This window comes from Hordeum vulgare, chromosome 7H, assembly GCF_904849725.1.
Source record: "Hordeum vulgare subsp. vulgare chromosome 7H, MorexV3_pseudomolecules_assembly, whole genome shotgun sequence".
In the NCBI taxonomy this organism is placed as follows: Eukaryota; Viridiplantae; Streptophyta; class Magnoliopsida; order Poales; family Poaceae; genus Hordeum; species Hordeum vulgare.
Genome location: NC_058524.1, coordinates 130504724 through 130516359, shown reverse-complemented (window position 1 = coordinate 130516359; position 11636 = coordinate 130504724). Strand labels below are relative to the sequence as shown.

Genomic DNA, 11636 nt, shown 5'->3' with positions numbered 1-11636 from the left:
CATAACTATGCGCTTTTCTATCAGTTGCCCAATAGTAATTTCTTTACCCATCGTCTGCCTTTTTCGAGAGAGATGCCGCTAGAGAACACTATGGGCCCCGGGTCTATTCACATATAAATTTACAAATGCAACTATTTCCTCGCTGCCTTTATTTACTTTCAATTTATTTTGCAATTTATATTTATCCAACTATCATCTACACTACTTATCTGCTTGCAAGTAACGAGTTCAAGGGGATTGACAACCCTCCTGACTACGTTGAATGCAAGTGTTTGCTATTTTGTGTATACGTGTTGAAGACGGATGTTGTGTGATCCTCCTATTGGTTCGATAACCTTGGTTCTCACTGAAGAAAATACTTATCTATACTATGCTGCATCATCCCCTCCTCTTCGGAAAAAACCCAATGTAGATCACAAGTATCAGAGAGCAGTTGGTTCTTTGAAAAATGGATTTAAGATCATTGATGACAGGCAATTCCACCCTTTCTACATCCAAGTTAAGCTTTTGTGTGCTTCATAACTGGATTGTGGAGTGGTATCTCGATGAGAAGATGTGATTGTTGATGATGTTGAGTCTTGTCGTGGTGTCAAGGCATATGATAATGAATCATGAAAGAGCAAAAGGTTGAAGCGGGCTGAGGCAATGTGGGCTACCAAAGATAACACAAGGATCTGATGAAGAAGAAGAAGAAGAAGAAGACACCTCCCCCCCCCCCCCCCACCCCCACACACACACTTCATCGCTATTGATGAAACATTCTCCACTGAGCCATATGTTTGTTAATTTGTACTGCCATTTCTTAGTACCTACAACGAATTTATTTAGTAGCTAGGAGTGAAACAGTGTCAATCCCGTACTGCATGATGATTATTTGACATTGTCTGGTAAGATCACCACTAGTGAGAAGGGGTGACCACTGACCACAATATAGGCCAGGAGTAAACAAACAACATGTTTTCACATCTTCACAACCATAACCCTTAAGGGCCTCTTTGGATTGAAGGATTCCAATCAATTGGATTTTTTTTCCTAAGGAAGCCCTTTGGATGACACTTCCAAAATTCCTATGGATTGCATTCCCACGCCTCAATCCTATAGGAATTTCAACATTCACTCTAACCTCCTTTTTACAGTAATTCGCGTAGGATCGAAGCACTTTTCCTATGTTCCATCCAAACGACGATTCATGTAGCTTTTCTCTGTTTTGTACCTGCAACCATGTCAAATTCCTCTGTTTCTCTAATTCCGGTGTTTTCTAATCCTATGATCCAAAGAAGCCGTAAGCGCATCCAACCAAATGTCATGTATCAAACGACCTCGTGATGCAATACAAGCAGCCACACAAGTGCAAAACATGGCTTAAAACCTATATTACCTCTGCCGGGCTCTACGGAGCAACAAATGTAAAGAGGTCTGCAGGCAACCAAACACGACCATAGAGACATGAAAAGCAATTACTTTCTCCGTTCCAAAATAAATGTCTCAAGGTTATATTAACTTTATACTAAACTTGAGACAATTATTTTGGGACGGAGGGAATACGTTTTGTCCCAGTACGGTGCAATGTAGACAGTCCAGCCATGCTATTCCCAATTTACGAATATGTATTGCACAGGGTGCTTGTCGTTGAGAGCTGAAACATGCGCATAGATTCAAACTGGAAAGGACTTGAACCCTGGTCTTGAGGTATCAGGTTCAGGTGCATCATATCCCTCGGGAACAAACAGCACCGTCGAGAAATGCGACTCATACCCTGCTTCATGTGCTGTTTTTCTGACTAACTGAGTACTAACGCTCTAGCTTTTTCCAGTAAACTGCCTGTGTACAAAACCACAAGAAAGTTACTACACAAAAACACAGTTTATCGAATGGGTGTACCTTATTTGGATTCAACATCCGGTGTCTTCACCACCCCTCGTGGCGTGTCACCATCTTCCCCACGCCCCATTACTGATGAAGCAGGGACCGGCGACAACACCATTACCACTAGTCAGTCTCCGGCCTGTGCTGGCAGCCACCAACCTTATAACACAAATAAATAAATAATGCAGGAGGTGATCTCCTCGAGAAGATGAACGATGTCCGTCGGATGCCGATCCGACGACGCTATGCATAACGATATATTTGGCTGCAATGCCGTCTTTCTTTTGCTTTCCTCCTCTATATTTATTTATGACGTTATACCAGCTTGTCATGCTGACGAGCAATCTTGCCGGCTCAGCTATATACCGGAGACAGATTCAGGTCTTGAAGTTGAACCTTGAGGCACCATTTTTCTTTGCAAATGGTGGCCGAGCTAGCACGCCAGAACAGCCCAACCGAGATCACAATTGACGGCCCCGAGCCGGATCCTCCACCTTCTGCCACCAATCTAACAAATGGAAACAGACAGCCCCAGGATCCTCAGCCTCCTCCACCTGCAAACGAGCTCATGCTGGACCTGAGCAAGTACATCCTGCTGCTGGCAACGCTGGTGGCCACGGTGACGTATACCGCGGGGTTCAACCCGCCGGGGGGCGTCTGGCAGGAGACTGTCGCCGCCTCGGACCAACTCGCCGGCGACTCCATTCTCCAGACCACCAGCTACGTCCGGTATCTCGTGTTCTTCTACTGCAACGCCACCGCGTTTGCCTCGTCGCTTGTGGTCATCGTCCTCGTCCTCTTCCTCACACTCCTGAAGAAGCAGCTCCAACTCATGCCCCTGCAGGCGGTCATGGTGGTGGACCTGCTGAGCATCATGGGAGCCTATGCTGCCGGGACCTGCCGCGACAAGCCCACCACCATCTTCACCTCAGTGCTGGTGGCTGCGGCCATCGCCTACCTCACTCTCCAGATGGTGCTGGCCTCATTGACAGGCGACAAGGACATCCACATCGACTTACCGCACGAGAAACGGCTTCGAAAGGTACTGATGCTGCTCGCGACATTTGCGGTGAGCGTGACGTACGTGGCTGGGATGAGCACGCCGGGCGGCTTCTGGGATAACACCGAGAACGGCCACCGCCCTGGCGACGCGATCCTCAAGGACAGCCATGGCAAGCGCCTGACGGTGTTCTTGTGCTTCAACACCCTCGCGTTCATCGCATCGCTCCTCATCATCGTGGTGCTACTGGACAGAAACCCTCCCATGACTAAGGCATACAAGCTCATCGCCGTGGCGCTGATCAGCCTCATCGTCTCATACACGGCCGGCAGCTGCAGGGAGACCGACACCAACTTCTATGTGGGCAGCCTGGTTATTGCCGTCCTGGCATTCATGGCATTGCTTCAAGCTGCATTCCTTCAAAATACCATAAAAGCTGCAAGGGATACCAGTTTCTGGAACAAAATTAAAAGCTTCTATCGTTGGGTGTCAGGGAGGTTGCTAAAAGCAATAACAATAGCTCCAGGTCCGGTGGCTAATGACAGCAGGTACTAGGAGGAGCACATCCCTTTTCTTATTCTTCATCCTCTGCAAATCATTGGCTTTAAATAACCTCTTTTGCTCCTCCAATTACATAGGATCGCAGCGGAGCAGGCTCGCTCCCTTGTACTGTTGCTAGCCACTCTTGCTGCAACCATCACTTACCAAGCGGGGCTGGATCCACCCGGTGGCGTCTGGCCCGATAATCGGGACGGCCACATGGCTGGTGACCCCATCCTCCTCACGGTGAACGCTAAACGGTACAAGGCGTTCTACTACTGCAATTCCGTCGCCTTCGTAGCCTCCTTGGTGGCCATCATCCTGGTCCAAAACAAGGTTATGCTCCAGACCCATGTGCTCCAGGCAGCCATGATACTGGACTTGTTTGGCCTCATCGGAGCATATGCTGCGGGAAGCTCCCGGGACTTGACCACCTCAATTTACGCCATGGCATTGGCAGGCGCCGTCCTGGTCTATGTGGTGATCCATGTTGTCTTCTTTACACTGAACCACGCCGAAGCCACTGCTGAGGAAATTGAGTCCATGGAGAAGAGGCGCAAGCGGTTGCTCCTTTTCGCAGTATTGGTCGCGACCATCACTTACCAAGCTGGGTTGACACCTCCTGGCGGCTTCCGGCTTCAGGATGATGGATCAAGCGGGCACCAGGCAGGGGACCCAGTCCTCTTGTACAACTTTCCCCGCCGCTACAGAGCCTTCTTCTACTGCAATACGGTGAGCTTCATGCTGTCCATCGCCCTCATTATATTGCTCGTGAACCCCCATTTATACAGGCCAGCAATACGAAGCTATGCGCTCGCTGTTTGCACGGCGGCGGGCATGTTTGGTCTGATAGGGGCCTATGCTGCCGGAAGCACCCAGCATCTGAAAACATCCATCTACATCTTTGTATTGGGGGCTGTGGTCCTCTTTGTCATAGCTGTACTGTTCCTAGTGTTCTTGGATAAGAAAGACACCGTCAATGAACTGAAGCAAGAGAATGCTGACAAAAAAGGAAAGACAAAGCATGCCAAGCGCAAATATCTGATGCTGCTTGGAATCCTTGTGGCAAGTGTCACCTACCAGGCTGGTCTAGATCCGCCTGGGGGAGCTTGGCAGCACGACAGCAGTTGGTATGACGCAGGCAACCCGATCATGCATGACAACAGGAGGCCCCGGTACCTCGCCTTCTTCTACAGCAACTCCACCTCCTTTGTGGCGTCCATTCTTGTCATCGTCATGTTGCTGCCGCAGTGGCTGAATAAGAATAAAGAATGGTCGCTCATGGTCATGAACACAACGATTGTGCTGGATTTGCTCGCCCTGCTAGTGGCATACGCAGCAGGATCCAGCAGGGGGTGGAAGACATCTATGTATGTCGCCGCGCTGATCATCGCCGTCTTGGCCTACGTTGCAATCCATATAATGCTGGCATTGTTATGTTCGCGTTCTCATAGCGCTGTCATTCCTCAGCAAAGGAGTCCAGGTGCCCAAGAAAATTCCCAAACACAGGAGCACGCGAGGAATCAGGCACAGTTTGCTGCAATGTCAACACCTTGATTATCAGTGTGTCTGTGGCTCTGTTCATGTGAGGAGTGGATGCAATGTTCCTTCAGTTTCCCTATTGTCCCTTGATTTGATTTATTGTTTTTATGTAATGCAAAGAGAAAGGAGGGGAACCCGGAGTTTTTATGGTGTGTGGCTTCTCTTTTATTTTTAGTTTTTTCCTATTCTTAGTTTCTAGTCGTAGATTGTCATCTCTGCTCTGCCCTAATCCTCCCCATTTCTAGATTTGTAGTCTACTTGATGTTTGATGTACTGGATTATTCTAAATCCCTCAAACTTAGCTAGTATGTTCGAGCATATTGGCAAAAACTTAAATTCTTGCCTTGGGCATATTTGGACTCAATGTCAGGTGTACACCTGAATCCAGTGGATGTGGCAGGTGCAGAGGGTTTGGAGCCACGTATGGTTGTTCTACAGTTGCATGATTCGAAGACTAAGAGCAGTCTTCATCATTTTTAAGTGTTAAACACATAAAAAAATCACTTGCACAAATATCACAAGACAGTTTGGCAAGCAAGGATGTGTAAACACCTGACCCATTCGTGCTCAGTTGACCTGAGTTAATGCATTAGAAATTCAGAATGCAGGCACCAGCAACCGGATCATGCGAGACGAAAATGCTAAATGGAACTCGAACTCCATGGAGCCCGAATTTTGACAATCCAAAAATGATACTTTTATGTTTCAAAAAGTTCTGAAAAAACCCAGAGATGTAATATACAGTACATGTGTGTAAATTTCATGGTGAAATACATTAAAATCAGAGCTACACAAAAAAGAAAATATGTGGCTTTTTAGCGCATGCACTATCCCCTCTCAAAGTCTACGATTCTGTCCCACAAGGTAAGCACCTGATGGAACGTATGAATAGAAATCTGCCTCTTAATGTATCTGATCCATGCGCCATTCGTCATTGCTTCAAGGACGGTACTCCTCTCTCTAACAACCAACGGTATGGCACTGACGACATCCAGAGCAAATTCCGCAACAGCAGCGCCCTGCACCCAACAATCTGTCCAGACGAAGCATCGTTGCCCATTGCCCAGTTCGACCCGAGCCGCCACGTTGAATTATAGGATGTTAAGTAGTGATGTAGCACTAACTTGGAGCAGAATTAGATCTCCTTGTAGACTTACGTGATCTAGATTGTTAAATTGGTAAATGGACTTCAACAAGTGTGAAACATCCCGAGTTCAATTTTCGAAGGTTTGCAAGATACTTAACAAGGTTCAGATATTTCGAGTCCACATAATGTTGTGTCGTTAGTGCTATAATAGTACCAATTGCGTACAGAACGAACTGCCTCAGGAAATCGTTGTTGCGGGTGTTGGAAGCTCGGTTCGCCTTTTCAAGGTCACAAATCGAAATTAGCCCCCTGTTTTCTTAGGGTTTAAACAACTGTGGGTCGGATGTGCTTCCTAGATGTGGCACTATATCCCCCCCCCCCCCCTCCTATCAGAATGCCAAATATATGTTGCACGTCCTCTTTTGTTATAGGAATGGGCGTTTCATCTATGGTAATGGACTGTGTACAAGTACCGATGCTCTTGGCTAGTCTTACCAACATCATGCGCCGGAGATCCACTTCATGCATCTGGGATAGACCCTCCAGACCAGTTTCAAATATGATGTAGTCTGTGTGTTTTGTTGATAACTTTTTCGTGGTGGCGGCGAATCTTGACGGTGAGCATGCTTCGCAAAGAGTTTCTGGTATACGGCATTAAATTTTAACGGGAAATATGTGTACGAAAAGATTGTTCACAAACAGTCAATTACTTACCGCATCGGTCATTTCGGAGATGGGTTTTTCTCCATTACAAGGACTTTTATCTGAAGTTTCCATTGCTGGCATCCCACCCCTTCAGATATGTGGCAGCAATGGAAACTTCAGATAAAAGTCCTTGTAATGGAGAAAACCCCATCTCCGAAATGACCGATGCAGTAAGTAATTGACTGTTTGTTTACAATCTTTTCATACACATACTTCTTTTATACTCGCTAAAATTTAATGCCATGTACCAGAAACTCTTTGCGAAGCATGCTCATATGAAGTTAGCATGCTCATCGTCAAGGTACGTTGTCATCATGAAAAAGTTATCAACAAAACACATAGAGTACATCATATGAGAAACCAGTCTCGGGGGTCTAACCTAGATGCATGAAGTGAATCTCCGGCGCATGATGTTGGTAAGACTAGCTAAGAGCATCGATATTGGCATGCAGTCCATTACCATATGTGAAACGCTCATTCCTATAACAAAAGAGCACGTGCACCATATATTTGGCATTCCGATAGAAGGGGAGGATATAGCACACCCGAACCACAATTGTTTAACACCTATGGAAACATGGGCTAATTTCGATTTGTGACCTTGAAAAGACGATCTGAGCTTCCAAAGCCCCCGACGACGATTTCCTGAGGTAGTCCATTTTGTACCCAATTGATACTGTTGTAGCACCAACAACACAACATTATGTGGACTCGAAATATCTCAACCTTGTTATGGATCTTGCAAACCTTCGGAAATATAATTGGGGATGTTTCACACTGAATCACTTGTTCAACTCCATTTAGCAACTTAACAATCTAGATCAACTGAGTCTACAAGGAAATCTAATTTTATTCCAGGTTAGTGCGACACCACTAGAGTAAATAGCAAAACCCTGCCACACATTACAGGCTAGGGTAACAAAAAACTACCTATGTTCTTAATTTTTTTAAAAGCTACCACAAAATTGGTGGGCTGTTCAAAAAACCCAAATGACCGTGTTATTTAAAATTAATCCAGATTATGACAGCTTAGGTCCACACCTAAGTAAGCTGTTTGTTCACTGTCAACTTTGATCGTTACTTACATATGGGACCCACGTGTAAGGTCTCTCTTTCTTCTCTCCCTATCCTTCCTGAAAAGTCCCTCTCTCCCCCGCAGTTGTTGTTGCTGCTCAGCTCGCCGCAGCTGCTGGTGCTCGCCACTGCTCCCCGCCGCCGCGGCTGCTGATGTTGCCCGACGATGTGGCTGCCCGCGGATGCGGCTGCCCGCCGACGCTGCTCCTGCTGTTGCTTGCCGACGCGGCTACCCGCCGACGCTACGCGTGCAGGAGAAAGGAGAGCGGAGAGATCCCGCGGGCCGCGGCGTTGGACTGAACCAGTTAACTCGCCATGGATTTGCAATCCTGTCAATTCACCCAAACTTTTTCCGTATAATAAATCACAACAGATTCCCTTGGTACGATGCCCCTGTCGTGTGCAAAGCTCAGGGGGTGTTTCTTTCCAGGGACTTTTTGATGTAGGGACTAAAAAAGTCCCTTTTAGTCCCATGTGAAAGAAACAGGAGGGACTTTTAGGGACTAAAAGGGGGTATTTGGGACTAAAGGAAGAGGTCCCTATGGGAGGGACTTTTTTGACACTTTTTCCAACAGTGCCCCTACTTTTAGCATGCCATTTAATAACTTCTAGTATATTACTAGGGGTAACATGGTCTTTTTGCATGTCATTTAATGACCTCTAGTCCATGTTTAGTCCTTTGAAAGAAACGGGTAGGGACTAGAGACTTTTTAGTTGGGACTAAAAAAAGTCCTAGGACTTTTTAAAGAAACAGGGCCTCAGTCCTTGGGTGTTCAGCACCAGATAATTGTTGGCTTGGAGCCCGTTGGAGTATTCCGGGGTTTGGAGCCGGTCGCGGCCAGGCGGGGCCGGAAATCTCGGGGCCTCCGGGCCGCCGTGCTCAGGAATAGCGGTAGCAGCAGCCCCACTGTCGCGGCGTTGAGCAGGAGCGGCCGCCTCCGCCGCGTGTCGCAGCAGGAGCAGGGTCGGCCGAAGACGGGTCCCTTCGTCGGCTCGGGCGACGTGCTCGGCCGATTGCTTTTTATATTTTTTGACAGGGACTCGACTGCTTTTAATAAAAAAAATACAGGGACCTGATTGCTTATATTTTTTTTCTAGGGGCGTGAAATCTTTTTATAAATATGTGGGGCCCATCTGTCATAACTTGTCAATGGTCAACCTAACGGTCAAAGCTAACGGCCAACCTGACGAGTGGACCCGTGCTGTCATAATCCAGATTAATTTTAAACAATGCGGTCATTTGGTTTTTTTTGAACAACCCACCAATTTTATGGTAGTTTTTGATAACCCTGGCCTGTAATGTGGTAGTTTTTTGCTATTTACTCTACATCACTACTTAACATCCTATAATTATTGTTCTGTTGCCCATTGCCCAGTTCGACCCGAGCCGCCACCCAACAGCCTTTCATGATGCTCCAGGTGCGCTGAGCATAATGCTCCAAGATTGGTCCCCTGCAGTATGCGCCTTCCATGCCCAGCATAACTTGAGAGGAGAGTTCATAATCTCTAGAGTAAATTGCAACAAAACAAAAAAAAAAGCTTCACAATTGTGCAAAAGTCATCAAACACCCACCAAAATGCATGTTTTCTGAAACATTGATAACTTCGACTGAATTGTGGTGGTTTTTTGCAATTTACTCTAATCTCTAGGTCCAGAATACCCACCCCCCCCCCCACCCCCCCCCCCCCCCACACACACACGCTCCTTTGGCGTCAGTAGGAGGCCCAAACAGGTGGAAGATCCCCAGGTGGAACGGAAACCGACATAGAATATGATCCTAGTGCAGTTTAAATTTTCACACTGTTCACTAAAATGTAGGAACAGACACATGAATCTCAAGCAACACACCAAGTCTGGCATCATGAGGTTCGTAGCATAACATAATATAAAGTGGAAGCCATAGAACAGGAGGCACACCTGGAATTAGGTCCGGGCATTGCAGAAAACATAGTCCCAGCTGCAGCGCCTGGCAACCTGGGTGGGAGAAAGACACGGGATGCCCCTTTCTCAGGATGGTTTCTTGCACGCATTTCGTCGAGCACCAGCCCTGCATCACAGGCGGTCATTTAGTCGAGCACCACCAGCCGGGCATTCCTCCGTGGCCATTTCTTCGAGCACCATCGGGGCGCTCTTTGAGCGGAGCTCGGCCTGCTTCGGTCACCTCCTGCGGCTTCTCGCAGTCCGGCATGCCGCCGCCGCTTGTCTCCCATATGGTGCATCTGCACCGGCGGACTTGGCGCTGTGATATGGCAAGGAACTCTAATCTTGATCCAGGCAGTAAATTACGCCATGAGAGGGAGCAGGTCGGATGGAGGAGTCAATTTCTCACGATCGCAAGGTGCATGCAGCAGATTGCGTTCGCGATTGCTGCGGCAATTGAAACTGTACCAGAATATGACGACACCCCTGCTCCGGTGGGCCGTGCTCGGCTGTGGGCATACCAGGCTATATGGGCCCTGCTTTAAGGCCGGTCCATGGGATTTTCGGGACGGCATGTGTCCGGCACAGCACGTGAATAAGAGGGTATATACCTAAAAAAACAAGAATAAAAGCGAAATCACTAATAAGAGTATGGAAATCAGGGAAATACACTTTGATTTCTGGTTGTATATGTATCCTATATAAGGAATTTTCAAAATAATTAACTAAAAAGTTAAAATAGTTCTAAAGTGTTTTTAAATTAATTTTGATTTTGTTTTGCACTAGTATATAAATTGTCACGAAAAAAATCAATATTGACTTCTGGACACTACTTTTATCGAAAACTTTCCTTTTTTGAAAAGAAGTCAAAGTGTAATTTTTATGAAATTTTTCTTACAAGTATAATGGAAGATCAAGTTTATTTAAAAAAACATTTTCAGAATTTTTAGACTTTTTGTTGAATTCCTATTTTTTTCTATATAGGGTGTATATACACTCAGCTTTCAAAAGCTCCCCTCGAGGGAAATCATCTGGTTCACCCGGCTAATATTCACACTCGCGTCGATCCCCTAGTTTACACGCCACGTGTATGTGGACTCACAATCATTCACGGACTCATTCTTATCCTTCTGAGCAATCACAACCACGTATTTATTTGTTGAGCAAAACATCCATTTGCCCTGCTTCCCATAACGGCAACACGTGCCCGCTACATGATGTGTCGCCACCGACAAGCAAGTGCTCTCTCTCTCCCTCCCTCCCACTTTGTCCCTTCCTCCCTCCCTCCCTCTCTCTATCTCCCTCTCTCTCTTATTCAACCAACTAGCATCGCTAGATCGAGCAGCATCCTCCACCGCCACATGGCTTTACGAGGCACGCTGTCATTGCCCATCATTTCATTGCCGCCGCCGCCCTAAGGAGCACCACTGTCCATGGTTGTCGTCTCCCCGATATTTAGCCGCAAGTACTTGTGCCGCCACGATAAGTTCATGCAACATTATCTTCGTTGCATAAATTTTCTGCAACATGACATCTATTGCAAAGAAAAATCTACACATGTTTCTGCAACATGATGTCTGTTGCAAAAAAAATTAACACCACAAACACTGTTGTAAATGTTTCTAAAACAAGATCGTCGTTGCAAAAAAAATCATGTTTCTGCAACATGATGTCTACTGCAAAAAAATTCGCACCGCAAACACTATTATAAAAGATCATTGTTGCAAAGGTTCTATAACAAGACTTATGTTGCAAAAGTAGAGGACGACACTTAACCGCTAAATTTTCTACAACATGACATCTGTTCAAAAAGATTCGACGACCAACGCGTAGCATGTCCCATAAGAGTACTCCTCTCAAATATCATTTTCATCATCCTAGGTTGCAATAAGTAGTGCACT

The 11636-nt window shown here is 46.5% G+C and overlaps 1 protein-coding gene across 1 annotated transcript; it reads left to right on the top strand.

The window, feature by feature from the left end:
• The first annotated feature begins 1287 nt into the window (after positions 1-1287).
• On the top strand, positions 1288-5312 carry LOC123412667. The gene is made up of 2 exons (XM_045105614.1): positions 1288-3414; positions 3505-5312. Exons 1-2 carry the CDS (start codon positions 2288-2290, stop codon positions 4961-4963), a joined length of 2586 nt encoding a protein of 861 aa, XP_044961549.1. The 5' UTR covers positions 1288-2287; the 3' UTR covers positions 4964-5312.
• The last annotated feature ends 6324 nt before the right edge of the window (positions 5313-11636 follow it).

What these genes read in the sequence shown, in the direction of transcription:
- LOC123412667 (XM_045105614.1), top strand. Translation starts at nt 2,288, where the DNA reads ATGGTGGCCGAGCTAGCACGCCAGAACAGCCCAACCGAGATCACAATT. An exon ending in CCGGTGGCTAATGACAGCAG is followed by an intron (nt 3,415 to 3,504) that starts GTACTAGGAGGA and finishes CCAATTACATAG; the next exon opens with GATCGCAGCGGAGCAGGCTC.